The sequence below is a fragment of the Anarrhichthys ocellatus genome, unplaced genomic scaffold (assembly GCF_004355925.1).
Source record: "Anarrhichthys ocellatus isolate YVR2014 unplaced genomic scaffold, GSC_Weel_1.0 scaffold54, whole genome shotgun sequence".
NCBI lineage: Eukaryota > Metazoa > Chordata > Actinopteri > Perciformes > Anarhichadidae > Anarrhichthys > Anarrhichthys ocellatus.
Window position 1 is genome coordinate 1,318,414 of NW_022280084.1, and position 21,743 is coordinate 1,340,156.

A 21,743-nucleotide genomic window follows, 5' to 3' on the forward strand; every position below is an offset into this window, starting at 1 on the left:
AAAGTTGGTTTGAGGGCTTGATCGACCGTTGAGTCGTAACTGTTTTCAGTTGATTTTGAGTTACTGTGTACATGTTGTACGAGCGTACCTGCACGCTCGTTGTAAGTCACAGAAAGTCGATTAATGTCTAAGTTTTAAATCATTTAAAAGATCTTCTTGAAATGGTCTCGTGACCCTGACTTCCCATCCACTCACTGATCCGTTTCTTCACCCTCGGAGGAAATGAAACTGCTCAAGCAACAGCACGAGTGACTCTGGAAGAATGATGGACAGACAAAACTAAGAAACGAGAAAATAATACAGTATTATTCTATTAATTAGTAATTCTCTTAATTCCACCTTTTTTGGTATTCCAGGTTTGGGAAGCACCGTAAGGACGAGCGGCCGGGAGAGAAGCTGGACCGTAAAGGCTCCAGCAAGTGGAGGGTGGAGGAGACGCAGGTTTCAGATGAGGAGACGATGAAGATGAGGATGGAGCAGGAGAGGTGAGGTCTTTGTGATGTTGCACCTGCTAAAAGTCTTTTTTTTCCTGCTCAGGGCTGTGCTGGAGAAAGGTCCCTTTGTGTCTGGACTCTCATGTGCTTTGTTATTGTGGGATCAATGGGGGCGAGTATTTGTCATAACTCCACACAGCTCTTTAAACCAAATGAATGTAATACTTGCGTTTCTCTCGGGGATCTCAGTGTTTTGAGCAGCCTTGATCATTGTTACAAAGTGAATGTCCAGATGAGAGCTTCCAGGTTGTCTCCTCTCCTGGCCCACTTCCAGGTTTCCTTCTATCTGCTCGTTGAAGTCAAAACGCTTCAGTTAGTGGACTGCTAAAGTAATTTTGGCTAAAGGCTTGTAGGTCCTGTAGCACCGCTCCCTGCTTTGATCAACACATCTAGGTTGTGTTCACTCTGTCTCATTTGTTTCCTCCTAATATCAGCTGAAGGAGGGACTTGTTCACAGGTTGCATTAGTGAGGACCCACTCTGATGTTGGGTGATAATGCCTAGCTTTCAGTTTGCATCAGGTAATCCCAAAGGTGTTGCATTGGCTTGATGTTGAGGCTCTGTGCAGGCCACTCAAGTTCTTCCTCACCAAACTGAAGCAAAACATTTCTTCATGTTTTGTGCTCAGGAGCGTTGTCACGGTTAAACAACAACGTGTTTCTCCCAGCTGTTGTCACAATGTTGGAAGCCAACTAATATCGTGCATCATGTAGCATAAGAATTCCCTTAATTAGAAACAAGGGGCCGAGTCCAAAACCGTGAAAACAGTCCCTGACCAGAAGTACACAAGGGGAATTGGGAATTCCCTCTTTGACATTTTACAGATTAAACGAAGTAGCGATACCAGCGGCTGATGTATTTTCTGTCCTTCGTTCCCATTTTCTGATCACATTTTGGTGGTTAAAGATCACTGCGTCCCCACAAAACATGTTTTTAGCCACAACTCAAGAATTTATATGCTAATTCTTAACATTTTCCACAAATATCTAACAGGTTAAAATGATGGAAGTGATGACATTTTGCACAGACGTGGATATTAATCACAACTTAACTGGTTTGCTGATACAACCGTGAGGCAGTAATCCCAGTTTCCAACAGCAGTACATTAATGTTTAATAAATACACAATTTGTACTGTGGCCAAAACCAAACACTCTCTCTCTCTCTCTCTCTCTCTCTCTCTCTCTCTCTCTCTCTCTCCAAACTAAATGTCAGACAGGCACAGTGCCAGTGTTTTTAGGGCGGCGGTTTATAAATGCCAAGGCTATTACAGCCCTGCCAGCTAATTAATTCCCATGCTCTCGGTGTAGGGGTGCTCGTTATTAAAATTTGGTTTGTAATTCTCTCTTTACGCCTGCAGAGCAGATAGTCCAATAATATGATAATAGCAAGTCTTTATTTTTAATTGGCATGAGGTTAACGCAAATGCCACGTCAGATGATGTGGTTGTTGCACTGCATTCTGGTTAAAAGATCCTTTCGTATGTTAATCCCATCTGTGGCTTCTCTGTTACTTCTTGTCCTCAAATGTAACCAATAGGGCTGCCTCTCATTACGTACAAGATGAAGTAAACGCAGTATTTCTTCAGATTTATCAGCAAGACGTAAGAAATGGGTGTTTTTGTGCATGTATTTGTTCTTCTGTTTGTTAGTGTGTAACGGTGTTGCCCAGGGCAAGAGAGAGCTCAGGGAAATCAGGCAAACAGGTATATGAGGAACAAAGATCAGCCTCCACAGAGCGGGAGCTGTCCTGGGACTGTCCGACAGTATGTTCGATGCATTCATTATTTAGTTCAGTGTTGGGTGTTTGACTCACTCCAACCATGCGTACACCCCCCTCCCCAAGCAACTGAAAAGCACAAGTGCGCCTCTCGTTTGTATTTAACCACTGGCTGAGATGCACCGATACTGACGGGGAGATTCCCACTCAGGATGCGGAAGACTGTGGCTGCTTCGACGTTAAACAGTGATCCGGTTAGCCGTCTTTCACCGGGCCGCTCAGCCGGGAGCTTCGGCACCTTCGCTGCACAGCGCCCATCGATCGGCCGCTGCCAGAGGCCATGCTTAATCCAGCTGTGATCGACTAAATGCATGGATTTCCTCGCAGGTTTAAGTCTCGGGTCCCAGTGGACCCCAACCCCAAGCCAGACCAACAAATCTAGACAGACAGTTTCAGACAGCACACTGGGGTGTGTGTGTGTGGGGGGGGGGGGTCAATACTGATGCACCTCAGATTGACAGATCCCTGAAAATATAGATTCAGATCATTCAGTCACGGACACCCAGACATGAGCATTGATGGGAAATTATTTTCACTCTCGTAAAGAGATCTAAAACACTTCCCTGTGCTTTGCACGGTGCAACCTAGCAGAGCCTACAAGGTACTCTAGCTGGTGTGTGTCATTGCATTTATTTAACTAACACAGCAGCCACTTAGAGACAAAAACAGGGCTGGGAGGGTTACTTTAAAAAATGTAATCCTAATCTAAATACCTGTTAAAAAATGTAATCAGCAACCTAATTTAAGTATCACAATATTGAAGTAATGTAATCTGATTACTTTGTTACTTTTGGATTATTTAAATTCCAAATATGCAAATTAAGACAATAAATATGTGTTTTAAAGTTGTAAACCTGCTAGTAATCCCTGTTTTTACCAAATGTATCCGCAATCCGATTAAGTCTTTTTTCTGTAAATGTCGTGAAATGGTGTTACCTTTTTTTTGTATCCCTAATAATGAATTCCCCCCCCCCCCAGTGTGCTGTACGTCACGTCATTTCTCCCAGTGAACTTCCAGCTCAACATTAACAGTATCGGCTCAAGTTTTGTAATGTGAAATATAAATATAATATAATAAAAAGTGAGAGATTGCCAAGATGTACGTATGCACTATAATGTCCTGGGCCCTCTAAAGTCTTGCGTGTCCCTCAGGGCCGGCTCAGGCTCCTTGTCATAACACATTAAGATTCACATGTCCAGTGTAATCATTCCATGAGGGCTTTCAGCAGCCGTCTTATCCCGCTGGACCTTCTACTTTCATGTACTTCCTGCCTTTCACCGGGGTCTATCAGTTGTGTCAGCACTACCGCTAAGAGGAAGGTTTATTACACAGTGGTTACAATGGCACATAATGGACCATTGTTCTGGCTTGATGTGGTAGAAAGGTCACTCGTCAAACACATTTCTTCCCCCATAATGTCCCATCCTGCCATTTCTATACCTTTTATCTGCTGTCTCTCCCTCTCTCTCCCTCTCTGCTACGCTCTCTTTTTGTCCTTAGACTCCTTTCCTACCGCCCTCGAATCCTTCACGCTGAGAGTATTCTCATCTCTCATCGAGGTCAGCCGTTGGAAAGAAGGCAGGCTTTTCCTTGCGTAAATATTTTGGGACCGAAAGGGCAATGATGAGGCCAAGTGTGGTTATCCTTCCTGTCCCCATTTTAATCAACGTAATTGTGTTTGTACAATTGCACATTTTTAGCAACATTGCTTTTTAAGTGCCTGTCATGTTGACGTAGATGGAGTCTTAACGGACTACAGCTGTAGTCGGCCTTGACTCACACCAGTTGCCCCAGTGGTGGCCCAGTACCGCCAAAGAAGCCCTACAAACATCAATGAACCACTCGAGCAGCATCAAATAACTCTCCACCTTCCATACCTAAGCTCAGCTTCTCAAATGAATCATCTTACATTTCTTCCCCCTGAAATATGACACAGCTTCCAATGATCGCTATCACAGCTGGTTATTTACTGTTGCAGCAGTCTGCTCGTGCATGACAAACGAAGAGGCTAGTGTTGAATAGTGTTTAGGTAGAAAGTCTGATAGTTTGGGACAGCAGAGTAGAAGAGTACGCTGCAGAGGCAGATTGAGGATGGATGGCAACGTGATGGGTGTTTGAGACTTCAAACTATTTAATGTAAAGGTATACTAACAAAAACTTTAAGGGTTTTTTTGGTTTTGTTCATTAAGCAAAAATGCTGTAGCAGCGTCTCAAATGTGAGGATTTGCTGCTTGTAGTTAACATCAACCTTCACTGATCCCAGAGGGGAAATGCAGGATGTGCCAGATTTAAACTGTTGGTTGAACAATTTGAAGACGTTACCTTGGGCTCTGGGAAGTTTTGATAGTTGTTTTCTTTCACTATTTTCTGCAAAATATCGAAAATATAATCAACAGGTTAATGGATTGGCCCTTCAGCGCACACATACACATCTCAGACCTGTTTTGACCCCACTAATGTAGGCAGCCGTCTGTCTTCAACACTCCAGCTCTTAAGAATGGAGATATGCGTCTTTTCTCACACACCCACAACTGGTTCAAAGCTGCATCCTTCCTCTCTCAGAACCTGGCCCCATTGACCCATTCCAGGGCCTGGTTTTGGGAGGGGGCCAGGCGCTGGATTGGTATGTCTGGCCTTATCTTATCAGCCACTGCACTTGTGTATACAATCAGTACCTGCTCCCACTTCTACTGCTGCTGCTTCTCTCTCTGGTGGAAATCACTGTTTTTCCTGTTGAAAGATAGATCCCTCAAGGGCCCGGCTTCCTTCGGCGCTGTTCGATAATTGCTGAGTCCACAACTAGTACAGACACAGCATGCAGGTCCACAAGCTTTCCTTCGACATGGGTTCAGTTGTTGGAATAAGTGCACATTGTGCTAAAAAGATTGTTACCCCTGTCAAGTTCAGTCGGGAGCTGATAAAACCATCAAGTTCATTAGCAGCCTCGTTTTTAGTAGTTAACTTTTCTGTTTTAAATGCACATTTTTTACCTCCGATGGGGAGCCCCCCCTCGTTAGACTTATTGTTTCATTATGCACAGCATGCACATTTCCTGGATTCAGATTTTTTTTGCCCACTGAGCGTTCAGTCAAGGTGCACCCCCCACCTCGTCGCTGCGACTGTCCCATTCTCTTCCCCACCGCCGTTAAAAAGGGGCCTGGAGAAAAGAGAGCAGTACGATAATTGGTAGTTGTAAAGCTCTGATAATTGGCAAGGCTGTAATTACAGGACTGCACGATAGGTAGAGTCCCCCTGCTGCAGCAAATGGGGTTGCCAGTTATTCACAAGATAATGGCCTAAAGAGAGAGTGTGTGTGTGTGTGTGATTTCTGTGTGTTTGAGTTGTTCTGTATGAGACACAAAGGTATCGGAGGTGTGTGTGTGTGTGTGTGTGTGTGTGTGTGTGTGTGTGTGTGTGTTTGAGAGACAGAAAGAGAAAAGCGTGGGAGCTATACATTAGCAGCACTCTGAATACAAAGTGCTTCCCTCATATGAGGTGCTGTGGGGGCGACAGACTATTATGTATTGTTTATGGTATTATTCAGTGGGGGGGGGATTAATAATAGGCTCCACATCTCTCTCTTCTGTAATGGAAAGTTAAAAAAGACACAATAAACAATCACTCTTAATGTTGCGGTGGCTCGTCTGGTGTTTTGTTAACGTGACGGCTGAGATTTACAGCGTCGCTCAGCTCCGCCATGTGTAATCACGAGGCTTCAGCAGCACAAAGGTTTTACCTGACAAAGTGGGAACCAGTAAGGGGGCGTGTTCAATCTCCCACGGAGCGGTCTTCACTGTGATTCATACAGTTTGGTACAGTACTAGATATCAGGCTTTGTTCTGCCCGCATCATGTAACAGTATGTGCTTTACGTCACTATTTGAATGATTGAAATCCTTTTAATAAATCTGTCAATTACATAGTTAACGGACAGCATTCAAATAATGTGCATCTACAATAATTGTATCATGAACAAGAAGAACCAGACATGGTCGCTTCATAAACTCGGATAGCAAAGAATGAACAAGTGTCATTTACAAGATAATATAATATGGGGAGGGCCATTTAGATTGATAGAAATATGAGTATTGTTCTTTATTATGTTTGATTCACTGGAAATGAAATCGAGAAACCATTTATTCATAAAGCAATCAGACGGGAATGTTTGCTCTTGGTTCTCCAGTCAATGAACTACTTGTCAATTTGGCCATAGTGGCCCAAAGGAAGCAGATTCTGACTCTTTCACTGAGTAGCTCACATACCTGCAGATAGAAACAGAGTCCAATTAATAACAGTCTCTCTCATATTACCAGCATCAGTTATCGTACATATTGACTTTTCATTGGGCTTCAATCTAATGTCTCTTTGGTTCTTTGCTTCCAGTAATCGAGGCTGAATTCAATAAATGAATCTGGAGAACAACACAGTTATTATATTTACAATGGAAGGAACTCAAGCGTAGTATTCTCTCAGTCTTTAACCCAGTGGTCAGTCAATATCAACCCAGCTGCCAGAAGAAAATGTTGGCATTGCACATTTCTCCAAACCAGGGGATACGTTGAATGTCGACGTTTCTGAACCAAAAATAAGTTTCATAAATATATTTCATATCAGCCTCCTATCTTGTTGGTAGAAAAGCACAACGCCCCATAGTTTACGTTAATGATTGATTAGGTTTAGGCAGCAAAGCTACTTGGTTAAAGATCATAGTTTGTGTTAAAATAATACTGTTACAACGTAGCTAGTGTAAAGGAATAACAATCAGCCTGAGCTTCATCCTTAACGAGCCTAACAGCGTCACGTAACCAGCGTCAAGTCAACCATTACTTCTGGTGTCACACGGGACACAAACAGCTCCTGGGTGAAAGTCCAATGTTTGTCATCAACCAGCAGCACTCCCACCTGCTCTCAGTGGACCTTCTCGCTTGTTATAATGGTTATTATACCTCATACCTTTCAATAACGGTTGCTCGATATACTACGTCACCTACTCTGACATTCAACGCATCTGTCTTTAAAGAAACGTAAAATGCACAAACATAATTTTTTTGCTGGCGACTGGGCTGTCAATACGGACGGAGGTGTTTGCTGCCAATGTAGCTTAGTTTAACAATAGAAAACCAGGTTTCCATTGTAGTACTTGATATATAAATACAAGAAAGAGGAATGGATATATTTGGCATGGCAGTACCCATTCATATCATACTTAATAGCCACATACAGAATACATTACAGCACCAGAACCACATAGAAGTTTTTCTTTCCAGAAGCAGCCCAGCGCTACACAGACTGGTCCTTTTTCTGACCCACCATTGTCTTTTGAGCCAGAAAAGCTGGTATCAACATGTCTGTTACACTCTTCACCATCAGGATCCAGGCCAAGACCAGAGAGCTGAGGGAGCGCCAGGCCAGGGAGCGGGACTACGCCGAGATCCTGGACATAAGCCGCTCACCGGAGAGGGGCTCCGAGGATGAGCACCCGTACGCAGGCATCAACCCCCTGAACAGCTCCGTGGACAGCGGGCACAGCCGGCCCCACAGCCCCCGGGACGACTACCCCCACCTCCATCCACACCACCAGCACTCCGATTCCCTCTACACCCAAGTCAGCAAGGCCCGCAACGAGCGGCCTCCGTCTGCAGACAGGTAGGGGTGGATTTATGCGTTTAAAGAGCTCTGTTGTGAACCCCCCCCCCCCCCCCAGTCCTGGTATGTCAGTGAAATGTCTGTCCGGGCCCGATACTGCCTCGCATTCCCAATTCTCGTGAACTCTGAACATTATTGCGCAGAGACGGCAAGCTGGCTATCACACCTGCAGGAGAAAATAATCACAGCAACAGAAGGCAGGCGGTAAATGTCAGCTCGCCGACTGCTAGACACCGTTCTCGGGTGGTGGTGGTGGTGGTGGTGGGGGGGGATTACTCAGGAGAGGCAGTGGGTGAATGGGAACCTTTGAAATATCCGTCTCTCTTTCCGTCTCCCCTGACCTTTCTACCTCTCCTCCGTCCTCTTGTTGATTCCACCTTGTTTCCAGCCTTTCCCTCCGTTTGCGTGAAACATTCTGAGTTACCGTCTGTGTCCATGACTGACAGCTCATTTTGAAATGATCACCCTGGCCTGACATGGAGATCCCTTTCTTCCTCTGTGCGTCTACTTTGCATTCACGTACAGCCAGCCAAGTGGAAGCATAACCAAACCTAAAAACCCAAAGCGAAGTCCACTGCAGCGACGGCCAGCCAAATAAAAGCCAGAGCGTTCTAAGCGCCTGCATCTTTCCAGCAGCAGCAGCAGTTCTCATCACTGCAGGTCTGTGCTTTCTAATCCTCCCTCGATCAATGAACGCGGAGATTTCGTAGCCCTGAGATGGATTTTGGGGAACTCGGAGCCAATCGAGGAAAGCCTGCGGCGTAGCAGAAACACAGGCAATGCAGGCGAGCACATCCACCGTGGATGAATGGGTTTGTCTTAGTCGTGGTTTTCACACATCCCCAGATGGCCCCGGCAGCCTGCGTGTACTTCAAGAGTGCTGTAGCTCGTATTGATTCATAATTCATTGTGCTGCTGTTGTCATAGCATGTTTAATTTATTTATTTTATTAAATCCCTGATGTGGTCCTGCGTGGAGTTATGCAGATGCACATCAGATACGGAGTCTTATTTAATTAGGTGAGGGAATTTGCTCATGATTTAGACTCTAATCATTGTTATATTAAAGTTAACAGTTCACTCATTCACCACACAAGCAATTTTATTTCCCCCTCTGTGCTCCACCATGAGATATTGTTTTATGCCTCTTTGAAGTTTTGCGAGAAAGCTGCCCCCCCCCCAAAGCCCACAGACGGATTAGCGCTGAAATCATTTCAATGGACCGCCTTTTACAATTGTTTAATAATTTAAGTCATTCATCAAGACAATTTAAAGTATTCAATAGTTCCAGCTTCTGGAATGCGAGTATTTGCTGACTTGTCTGGTGTTTTTTCATCATTGTAACTCCGGCTGTGGGAGCCTGTGGACGGCCTCTTTAGTGTTTGTATACATTTATAGGTAAAATGATTCATCAGTCTGAAAAATAACGAATATACATTCGTCAAGAATTAAGTCTGTACCAGTTGCAACCCTGAAAGGGATAGCCGTGACTGAGCAACCTCAGTAGTTCATTGCACCCCAGGCTTTAGCTGGTTCCACTGGGCTTTGGAGACAAAACTCTTTATTGCATTTCATTTTAAGCTGAGGTAATATTGGTTTTTTCAATTAATACCAGCAACAGGTCTCCCTTTTGTTTGACTCTGATCGGCTTGTGGGCTTTTAGAGCACCAACCGTTCTTGGAGTAATAAGGTCGTGCATGTGATTTTGCACACCGCCCTGGTATTTTAATGCTGCTCCTCATGCGAACCATCCCGCCCCAGACTTGAAACGCTGACTCTTTTCAGGAGGCTTTGCTTCCAGCAGCGTGGGTGCCGGGGACTCGCACTCCTTGAAGATATTATGTTGCGCTCCCAGATCCCCAATCGTAAGCAAAATATACCTCCCGAGAGAAGCAGGAAGCGCGTTTCCTGTCTGCCCCCTACTGAACAGGAAGTGAATTAGACCCTGCCGTGCCAAGCACTGGAGGGAGGGGGCCTCGCCCGACGACGGGGAGTGTTTGTTATTGTGGGATTGGAATGGCAGCGCGGACTGATATCAGAGCTTAAGCATTGAGCAGATTTGATCAAAGCAATAACATGTCCATAGAAACTGAGAGCGAAGGACAATGTTATGTTGCTCCTCCGCTGACGCTTTTCTTTTGAAATGACGGGCATGCCGTGATAAGTTCAAACAAACGCTTTGAGATTCCGGTGGTGTCGGCTCCATACTTCGGGTGTTGCCGTTTGTCTCGTCACTGTTCGAATCGGGAATCGTTTAACAAGCCGCGTTTGTCTGAGAGGAGCCAGTCAATCATTGATTCAGTATCTTATGCCTCGAGTCATTTAGGACATGTCACACTTTTTGAATCGGTGTTTGTAAAGCCCTTTTGTTGATGCTGCCGTGTTGTGATTCTCACAAGATCATGTTCAGAATCAGACTGAAGGGGTCAAAGCCATGGCAGAGAGATTCATAAGCTCCATCATATGACGTAATAATAATCTTTATCCGCAGAGCACTCTGAACTCTCTGTGGCCTTGTTGTCTCACTACAATAAGTCCTCCACCTCTACGGAAACATCGCAATCATGGCGAGAAGTAGAGAGAACTCAGAAGTGTCTTCTGTGCAGAATAACACAGTTGAGAAAAGATGAAATTTCAAGTTGAATTTCTTTGATAAATTGGAAAGCAATTGAAGCCGTATATACAACATTTTTCAAAGATCCCACAAGTGTTACTAATATTGGAAAACATGCTATGCATATTAAATGAATTACATTTTTACAACCTATCTTGTCCTCCCCTCTCTCCTCTGTGTTTAGCAGCCTGCAGTTCTGTTCCACAGATTTTATTATTTTTTTTAATGTTTCAGTCTCACAAATCAATCCTGGCTTCCCAGTTGCGCATAGGAGCCCAGAATTGTTATGTTTTCAACAGGATTTGGTTGGTGCTAACAGTTTACTCCTGACATTTTAAATGAGACATGTAGAATAAGGGAATTTTTCTTGAAATAGCACAATTTTAAGCTCCAATTTGGTTTGACTGTACCTTTGCTTCTCAGAGAACAACACAGTGACTGATAAGGAAAGTCATCAGAGTGGTGAGACTCAAATATGACACAACAACATATTCTGCCTTTGTTGCGTCTACTGTGACTCTTAACTGTTGAAGCCGCCGCTCGTGATGATAATCATCAGCAGTGTCATCATGATCTTCCTGGAGCAGGTTATCCAAACTTGTGCTTGCCAAGAGGAAATCCATCCATTAACCCCGGGCGCTGTCACTTCCTCACAACACTCATTTTAACAACGGGACCGAGATTCTATCTCAATGCCCCAAATGAGGATACCAGAATCACCCCCTCCCCCCCCCCGTCAGCTCCTCCTGGGGCAGTAAAATGCACAATTGCCTTTCTTTAACACCGCAGAACGAGAGGAAATGGGGGAAGAAGAAACAATAACAAAGACAACATGCAGCTGCATAAATATCCATCGGAATTCATTTTTAATTGCCTCATCTTCTTCTTTTTTTTCCTTCAAACATAGCGCTGTCAGACATTTCAATTTAACCGCGGAGGTTTAAAAACAAAAACAACTAAAGAGGCCAGGGGGAGCTTCAGAAGCCTTTTGGGAACAGTGCGCCCGTTTCCTTGGCTTGAAAGAGCGTGACCCCGAGGACTGTCAGCCAGTCTGCTGCATCACGCCTGAAACAACATGTAGCTCTGGAACAGTTACTGTCAGGATTAGACCCGTCGTTTGTACATAGATATATGAAGCTACAGTAAATTGGTGGTTGTACATGTTTTCACAGGAGCACTTGATGTTGTTAAGTTGCTGTGCGGTTTGTTGCGTAGGCGAGCACGGTGTAGTGTCAGGTTGGGAACATTCTTTTTTTTTGAGTGTTTTTGTTTTGGCTCGCAACCAAATTACATAACCTTGCTGCTGGGATGCTGGTGGTCTTTCTTTCTCAACCTGCCAAGCTAAATATTGTCCAAAGCTTCATGTTTTTTAATCTCCCCCAATGTTTTCCCACCATTACAGCTTGAAAAAGACTGGGGTCCCGGAGTATACTGTAGCATTGACATCTGGTAACATGTGTCGCCATGTTATTGTTCCTAAATACCCTATGAATAGTTTGCTCAGCTCTGTAATGGTGCGTGTCTTTGCCATCCGCAGTAAATGAATGAGCAGAATTTACTTGATACATATTGTAGAAGCAGTCAGCGTGTTATTGAATAGCTTTGTTAGCCCTAAACATTTGCTGTACGACCCTCCATCCCTGTTGTGTGTGTGCAAGTGTGCAGAGAACTGAAGTGAATTAGCCACCATTGTTTTATTTCCCCTCCCAGCTGCAAGGCAGCAGCGAACGGCGGGGAAGGCTCTGAGGGATTTGCCGTGATTTGATTCTCAGGCGTTTCCAGAGGAGGCAGCGCTCTCTTATTGAATCGGCTCCATTACATTTCATCTCCACCGGGGGAATAAGGGGCCTCGGAGGGAGCGAAAGCGCTCGTGTTGTCTCACAAACACACACCAGAAACAGCGACGCAGACACACAAACAGACAGCAGTCGCCTCGCAGCTTTTCACATGCTGATAAGGGTGTGTGTGTGTGTGTGTGTGTGTGTGTGTGTGTTCGCTCATGTGCATTCGATTGCACTTCAAGTATGCTGCATGCACACGTTTAATAGCGTGCATCCGTGCAATGTTTCAATGCAGTCACTTTTGTGTTGGTTGGCTTCTTTTGTTCAGGTGCACATGTGTATTTTCTGGAAATGTAGAGGAGTGGGAGTGACATGTCAAAGGTGTGTGTGTGTGCGTGTGTGAGCCACAGATAGAGAATTTTTGAGCAAACAACCTCTGATATACTGGCGCTACCTACCTGCAGACAAAGTTAGCAATTAGCTGGTGAACAGTGATGCGTTTAGCAGCTAAAGAGCCAGGTACATCCCTTATGAGTGGGTGGAGACCAAAACTGAGCTAAAAGGATTGAATATTGGACTTGCATTCAGCAGTTGGCCAGAAACCAAAGCTAATGTTGCTCCCAAGTCTGCTAGATGTGTAACGGGTTGACAATCATTTTCCAACTCATTAGCAATTAATTTTTCTTTGGCGATAATGTATCAGATGTTGTGTTTTCCCCTTGTTCCGCTTTCCCCAAGTGGCCCCACAAAATCATCTAATGCAGTTTTAAGGCCTCCGTCTCTAATAGTAAGACTAGTTGGACTTGCTGCATTGCTGTTTCCCTCAGTAATTAATTCAAAAGCACCCCTCTTTATTTCAGTGTTGAGTAAACATGCAGCTAATCCAACATTCCTGTCTATTCAGGGGCCCCTGAGACTTCAGACAAGGAGTCCCAGCTGGGGACCAAACGCATGCAAACACCAAACTAGAGCCGCAAACGCAGGAGTATCCAAAACTCACAAACAGTACAGTTTCCAAGTACGAACAGTACGGAGCGTTTAAAAGCTTCAGCGAGCTTAAACATCGTTTTGTTGGATTTAGAAATTTCACGGAGAACCGGTAGGTGCCACGTTGTGTGACGGGATCAACAGAGAAGAATTCTATCTCGCTCTATATCCCCCATAATCCACTTACCAACAGACATCATCTGTGTTGTTTATTTCATTCTCGCTCCCATGTTCCTGTAATCCCACACGTTTCTCAGTCTCTTTATCTCTGGTTTTCACATAAAAAGGCGTCTGCCTTGTTTGATGATTAACACGTTATTACGTCACGCTAACGGTTCATTTCCTGTGGAACCGGACCGGCTGATGTTGCTGTGCAAAATCTCGCTGAATCCACAGAATCAGCTTTCACATTGTTCTCGTTTTCAAAGTGTTCTGTATCTGAAAAGTACGATTTTGTTTTCATTTTCTGTGTGACTCAAAAGTCTGACAAATTCAATTTTGAAGCCGAGTACATAAAGTGAAGTATTCAGCTGGAAAACTGAGTGGAAAAAGTGGTTGGCTTGTTCTCTGCTGTCTTCTATTTTCTGCCAGACTAACCTGGAGTTGGAAGGAGTCACAGCTGTTAAAGACCTGAGAGAAAAAATAATAAAAAAAACGGAGCTCCGTCACATCTTTCTGCGCCTCAGCTGCTCTGCTATCTGGCTCGTAATGTGCGAATAGACCAGACCAGACAGGACAAGATGTTGGCGTTCACTGCTATGCAGCATGGATTTGTGTTCTCACCACTCGCTGAGCAGAACAGGATGTCTTACTACAGCTTGGGGAACATCTCTGCTTGAGGGTCATCACGAGTGTCAGCCCGAATGCTGATCTAAAGCCTGCTGCCGAGAACAGGGACAGAAGTTTGATCCGCTGCCACCGTGTTTCACCTCCAGTTAAAGACATAACACACACAGTATGTACTTGAACTTCTGCAACTGAGACAACACAAGACTGATCTCATTAAATATGAAACAATAACTACAGCAAAAAGTTACAATGAAAATCTGAGATCCAGGTCTGAATAGTGTGGTTTCAGCTTCTGTGGGCGTGGCCAGATTAAAAAGTTTGTCCCGGGGCAAGCATTTGCTGTCGTTCCCTTCTGACACCCTACCAGACATGGTGGCACATTCCGTTTGTACTCTGTCTCCCAAAATGTGCACAAAGCAAGCCACAAATAGTATCTTTATTACATCTAAACCAAAACTTTGGTACCAAGTCGATGTCGGTGGATTCTATCGCCGCTGCTCACGCCTGCTGTTTTGCCAGCCAGAGATCCATTAAGAATGATTTCAAATGGCTGACACCATCATTTAGTCAACATGTCGTATACACAGATGATTATATATGAGTGTAGAGTGAGAGAGAGATAGCTGCTGTTCAAGTTCGGGCCTGTCGGCCGCCATCTGCTGCTGTACGGTGCAATCGGTTACTGTGTACGTGAGGGCAGACGGGCCGGTCCTCTTCCACTGCTAATCCCTGGATCAAGGCCAAGAGCTACAGCAGAGGGGTGTGTTGTGGCCCGGGGGGAGAGGACGGCTCACTGGGTTTTTAGGGGTCTCTGGGTGTTCTCGGGTTGGAACGAGAGCAGGAGGGTGAAGACTTTATTTCCACTTTTGGAAAAAAACAGAATCATCATTCGGTTTTGTGACGGCTCAGTCAGTGTGTTTGTTAGGTTTCCTGCAGCTTGTTTGCCTCTCCAGCTTTTAGAGAGGGAGGAAAACCCAAGCACACTTTCTGTGAGTTTGTTTTAAACCAAACTCGCTGTTTTGACTATTAGTTTCCAAATGTGTGAGGGCTTCTTCATTTGGTCCGTAAAGATGGAGTTGTTTAAATAACTTTGACTCTGATCCACGGAGGTAGTGTAAATCAAACTCTTAGCTCTGAGTCCCAATATTCATAACTCTTTACAGACGTGCGTGGTTAGAAATAATGGTTTGGCCTTTTTCTTTTGTAGAAAACTGTCAAATATAAATGGAACCATTTCCTTGAACAGGACGTCCAGAGAAGTACGACAGTCAAGTCTTTCAATCCTTAAAAAGAATCATAAAAAGTCCTTTACATATTTAAAACACTGTATTTAGACGACTTCACAAGAACAAACATTAGATTTGCAGTCAAGACTGTCAAATCTGAACAAACACATTAACAGCATGGAAATTAACTCGTTCATTTTTTAAATTCATTCCCCGTCTTTTCGTGGCCATGAGCCGATGAACCGTGTTATTGGTGTCTCCACTCTGTTAAGATAAATTAGTTTTCATATTGACACAATGAAACTATGAACAATCCTCGACCTCCAAAGCAGTTCAAAAGGGGAATTCCACTACAGCGGAGTCTTGTTGTCATCAGACCGGGTCACATTCAAAATAGTTTTATTAAACATTGATTGATTTTCTGATTGTCATGAGAGCAACGTTACAAAATTCAAACGAGGACCAAATTAAGCTAAATATCGTGATATTTCTAAATGCCAACAGCTGGAGAAGGATTTCCCTTTAAGTGCAATATTGATGTTTTAATATTGATGACGAGGATTATGTCTCATATTGATGTAATGGGTATTTACACCAAATATTAAACAGCAGACGACCTGCTGTGATCAAACTATATAATGCCTCCCTCTGAGTCCTAACCACAAGCCAGATTAAGTGTTTGATCTGAGCTGAATAAACATGCACACTAATCCAAGATTATACTGTTATGTTCAGCATTCATACATTTACAGTCGAGGGAAGATATCCCCAGTTTAACCGGGGTTTCTACCAATATTTCATCTTACATTCCCACCGTCTTTCATGTGCATTTTTTACTTTTGTCTCCCTCTTTACTACCTGACCTCAACACTTGAGGACAAAGCGTCCTACAAAGTGTCTCTGATGACCGTCGATCCTCTGGGGTCAATTAGCTGTATTTCTGGAGTTTCAGTGGAAGGCTTTCCTCTTCCGTGCGCCGCTCAATTGTAAACGGTCCGATTAGCATCTTGACTCGATGTGTTTGAAGGGATCGTTTCACAGGTAGCCGGTTTACGAGCTTCTAGTAGCTAATAAAAAGCTGAATCCTTGTCAGCCGATAGGCAAAGGGTTCTCAGATTGCAGCCGATGTGTGCCGCGTCTTTAACTCTCAACACAGACCGTTGGCCTGCTTGCAACCAAAGCTCTGACGGGATTGGTCAATACTAATATCGGGATATCAGAACTCTTTCAATACCAAAATGTTGTCCCGGTGCCTCCAGATTCTGCGTATGAATGTAGCATCTTTTCATAGTGAATACTAAAGAGATGACTCTGATTCATGCTCATCATGGATACAGTAGTTTGTGTCTAAAGGTTCACAAAACCTCCCTTTTATTCCCAAGACATTTTATTTATTTATTTTTAGAATTTGGCAGCAACACCTGCAGAAAACCCCATTATTCCATCATTATAATGGAGGATAAAGTGAACGAAAGCACTTTACTTAACACCCGCCGAAACCATGATGTCTGAATTACCGATACTGATGGTTTTCACAGAAAATAGAAAATAACTCTCGCCTCATTTTTGGGTCTGTAACTTTATCTGAATCCTTTCCATTTGTGAGTAATGTGGGGCTCACCAGGCCGCAGACGCAGGGGAAAGCCCCAGGGGACTCTGGGAAGTATTGGACTGAACAACGGCGTGATTAGTGTGGAGACTGTAGCGCACACACACACACACACACACAATCAGTGGGAGATTAGGGGAGAGGAACAGGTCTGCAGCTTCCAAATGATGGAAACAGGAATGTGTTAGTATGTTAGAGTGCAAATCTCTTGGGTCGTGTTCCTCTGTGTGTGTGTGTGTGGGGGGGGGGGGGCATCTCCACCCAGTATTGACCATGTCTGATGATGTCATGCTCTCCTGTTTTGGTGCCAGACTGACTGTCCATCTGAAAACCCTCAGTGTGGGCTTTTCCTCAAATGTCACACACAGGAAATATAAAGTGATGCGGCGTGCATCACACAACTCCTGAGTGTATTTAACAGACTATAATAATGAAGCTTGTCATACATGCAGCAAAGAACTTGTGTCTCTCCTTTGGAAAGCCGTTTATTAGATGAGTTTTACTGACAGTGACGGTGCAGTAAGCACACAGTATACTGGTCCATTAGCATTAGAGCAATGTGACGTAGAGTACGGCCTTCATGGAAACAGTTTTGGATTTTAAGATTTCTTTTTTTCAAAAGAAATCGTTTTTCAAAGTTTTTTATTTTCTGGCATCACTCCTGGGATGCAATTACAAGTAGGAGTGCTGAACACAAACCATCTCTGACACTGGTACCAAAGAGCTGCCCCGTGAAACCGCAGTGTGTTCCTCAACAATCTGGAAATCATTTTCACGTTACACCTTTTACTGGAACTGGTCAAATTACTCCTCATGATTCTCTCTGCGTGATCAGTCTGTTTCTGTTTCTGAGTTCACATCTGGTAATCGACACGTCTCAGAATACAAATATCATTTTTGAAAATGATATTTTAGTTCTCGCATCAAGATAAAATTATTTTTCTTTTTTTATTCACACAATTTTTTTCTTTCACATAAAATAGGCCTCAATCACCAACCCGTAGGAAGAAGACGTTTCTTCTTCAAACCTGCTGACGCAGTTGTTTTATTTGGGATTTGTTCTTAGGAACAGAATCTAGGCGCCCTCAAGAGCACTCGTTGATCACTCCAATATCCACTCCTCAAGAATGAAATTCAGAATGCACTTAGAAAGATGTTGATGGATGTGTTTAGAGGGATAGCCAAACCATTTGATCGAGGAATAAGTCAACAAAGTCACAAATATATACATATATTTGTGAACCCTGTGTTGCAGATTTAACTTTGGACCCAGTTGTACTGTTTACAAAGGAAAAGACTGTTTTTCATGTACTCTTCCCCCCCCCCCCCCACACACACACACACACCCCTCTGTCACCCTTTAAGCATACTTTTAAAAAGTCCTCAGTCACAAAAGAGCTTGAAGCCGCGCAGCCATTAATGTCACAAACGTCTCTGTGGAATCCACTTAGGTATTTAATATTCATCAGATCAGAGAATTTGCCAACATTCCTAATAGCACTCTCAGAGAGCTTAGCTGCAGCTGGACCCGCTCTGACAGTATGTTGCACATTAGTGCGGCGGTAATGGCGTGACACATTCTGCTTTATCTCCTGCTGGGAATGAGATTCAGTCTGTCACAGTGGGGGGGACGGGGGGTGTAAGTGAGGAACTTTTGGCCATTTGGGTTTAAACACAGGGGCGGCTGAGAGCACGCCGTGACCCTAAAAGGCTGCTGACCCACATCTGGTGTCGTGGACGGCACTTTACGTCACTCAGCTGTCCGACTGGAATCCCTTTGTGCGTCTGCGAGTTTGACTTCCATTTATTATGCATGTGGTGTGCTGTGCCGTAGTGTCTGTCCTTACGAAGTGAAACTCATTTCTATTTCAGTTTTAGAGATTGTTTTAGTGTCATTTTTATTGTTCATCGCGCAAAAGAATATTTTCTTTACCTTTTTACTTACTTTACATAATGCGATGTAGATTTTGAATCTCTTGTATTAAAGTGTTCTGGAAAAGATGGCAGCACAAAAGTTTCCCCACATAAGGAAGCGGATAAAACTATAAAAATAATAACAATCAACATAAAACCAAAACAATTCAAATAAAGAGACAACAGACTTGAAACAAACCAGCAAATGACCTCATTCAAAGAATTCAAACTCGTTCAGTAAAACATTCACGTTTTTTCAGCTCTCCGATGTGACCATTTTGTTGCTTTTCTCTTCGTTACATCATTATGAATTCAATATGTTTGGGTTTTTCGGGTTTGGACAAAAGATGCATTGTGAAGATGTTTCCATTGGGCTCTTGGGATTGTTTTACTATTTTCTGACATTCTCTGTGGCTTTGTTCCTTTATTTGATAGCAGATATTATAGACTTAACAATAGGAGATAAAGGGAGTGCATGCAACAACATGTCCACATGGTATGCAACTTAAACCACTTGGCCATCAGAAAGTGTAAAATGTTGACCAGTAAACGCTAAAACTATAAATCAGTAAATAAGCAAGAGGTCACCCCCCTAGAGACAGATACCCCAACTGCCCATTAAATCATCTTAAACCGGGTCGTACTGAGAACCGTGACAGGGGAAAAAGAGGGGATTATATGTAATCTAATAAACCTTTTGATTTAAGACTGTAGGACCCCACCTCTGAATAATGGCTTCACACACACAAACGCACTGAGTGGAGAGGTCTGGTCCTGATAATAAGAAGATGGGTTGGATGGATGGAGTGTGTTTGATGGTGACAGGTAGGTCAAACTGGAGAGTCGGTCACTTTTATCTGTCCATAAGTGTCTATTTTCTAACTGGAAAGTTCAGTAACGATGTGTGTGTGTGTGTGTGTGTGTGTGTGTGTAAACGTGGCTCTACCTGGAATGTCCCAATTTTCTTTTGGTTTAAATCACAGCACGCTGACCCACAGACCCAGAGAGGCCTGCTGGTTCCCATTAGCGCAGCCTGTTCCCTGTTAAGCCTCCTTCCCCTGCGTCTAAAACCCATCAATGGCTCTTGTCCGTCAGTCCATCTTGTCCGTCAGTCTGTCCGTCCGTCGCTGAACTCTTCCAAACACGCCTACCCTGCTGCGATCTCCGTTGTGCCAGATATACGGCCCCGGGGTCACCTTTCAGGTAGCACAGGGATGGATTTCACATTTTGCGGAATGGCCCCCTGACAGTGAAACTGTGACTTCATGACCTGAATATGAATGTCAAACAGACAGGGAGACGCTCAACAATTGTCCAGCAGAGTGTAAGTGGGGACTTTGGTTGTAAGCAACATAACGAGTGAAACAGTCGAGTGTTCGGGGATGCAGTGCAGGAAGTTTGCCGGGTGTTACATCGTGTTGCAACATCCTCTGATTCTTCACGCTCCTGTTCCTCCTCTCCTCATCCACTTTACAGCCTGTGACATTCAGTATTAATGTATTATTTACTTCCTGTTCCTGCTCCCCACTGTCAAACATGGGTCCTCCTTGTTTCTGTCATTTTGTTTAAAAAAACCTACAGCAGCAGAGGGGGAGGGGAGGTGATGAACAGGTGAAGAGTAAGGGAAGATGCTCAGACTTCCCCATCGTGGCACTCGGCCTCTGAAGCGCCGTTATTTACGCCGGAAGACGCACACGCACACACACACGCACACACACGACTCCAGAGTCCCTTCGCTTGACGGCGCATGAGACGCATCACTTCTCGACTTCACGATTATTAGATCAGAGCCTGCAGGAAAGACTGGTGGGGGGGGGGGGGGGATGACAAAACGCATGCACATGACCGACCACAGGGCAGGGGAGGGAACCTTTCTTTTCATCACACCGCTGGGATCAGAGTCGGCTTTAGAAATGAAGATATTTACGACTGTCTTCTCCCTTCTGGAAGCAGCGAGCCCGGCTGGGTTTTGATGAGCTGTGATTGTGCTCCGCGTCTGTCTGCCTCTTCTGCTGCAGCTCATTACCAGAAAACACACACTCGCGTCTTAGATCCTCTCTACATTTTCTCCCAGGATGTTCCGCAACTCTTACACCCCCCTGCCCCCCAAGAAGACGTGTTCGTACACCACATGAAAATTACATCAGGGCCCTCATCTTTAAATAGCCTGTGACATTTATTGATGGGTTGAAGTGTTCGTTCTCGGCCCGGGGCCCATTAAAGCAATTGAATCCTCCGATTTTTTGTCTTTGAAGTGTTGCGAGGATGCCCGTGCTCTCCACACTCCGGCTAATCATTAGAGATAGCAGAGCGCCTTGTATGAAAAGCACTGCTTTCATGGCAGCAGCGCGGGGCGCCTGTTGTGCAGCTCATAGATGATATCAGCGAGGAACAGAGTGAGGTTTAGATGCAGCAGGCGGACCGTGTGGTGTTTGTGTCCCCTGAACCCCCCCTGGGGCATGAAACATAGTCCTGCTGATTAGCAATCCTCTTTTTTTGTGGGATGTGAGTTTGCAGCCATTAGCGCTCCGCGTCGCGTCGCTCCCTCTCGTAATGCCGCTCTGGATGTTAACTTCTACAAAGGCTTTTGGCCCGCGTTCATTTTTTTCGATTGCTGAGATATGACGTTCCCCCGAAGGCTTTTTGTTTCTCTCATCTTTCATGATGCACCACGACAGCTCCCGACCCGCCATGTGAACTGGCGGGTTGTTGTGGTTAGCCTCGCGGGGATGTGAGCTTTTAATGCGTCGATGATTGGCCAGCCAGAACAATTTCAAACTGTAAATGGCGCAGCATCAAACGTTGTTTCTCTGACGCACCCATCTTCATCAAAAACGCGTGGCGCGGCTGTGACACAGGTTGTGTGTGTGTGTGTGTGTGTGTGTGTGTGTGTGTGTGTGTGTGTGT

General features: G+C 44.5%; 1 protein-coding gene across 7 annotated transcripts in view; it reads left to right on the plus strand.

Moving 5' to 3' along the window:
- The window catches only part of pard3ab (par-3 family cell polarity regulator alpha, b), a 213,604-nt gene that overhangs the window by 154,316 nt on the left and 37,545 nt on the right, over positions 1–21,743 (plus strand). For all 7 annotated transcript variants that reach the window (XM_031870765.1, XM_031870767.1, XM_031870766.1 and 4 more), the window contains 2 exons: positions 357–485; positions 7,642–7,917. In XM_031870765.1, coding sequence (XP_031726625.1) covers positions 357–485; positions 7,642–7,917 — 405 coding nt within the window. The remainder of the gene's footprint in view (positions 1–356; positions 486–7,641; positions 7,918–21,743) is intronic.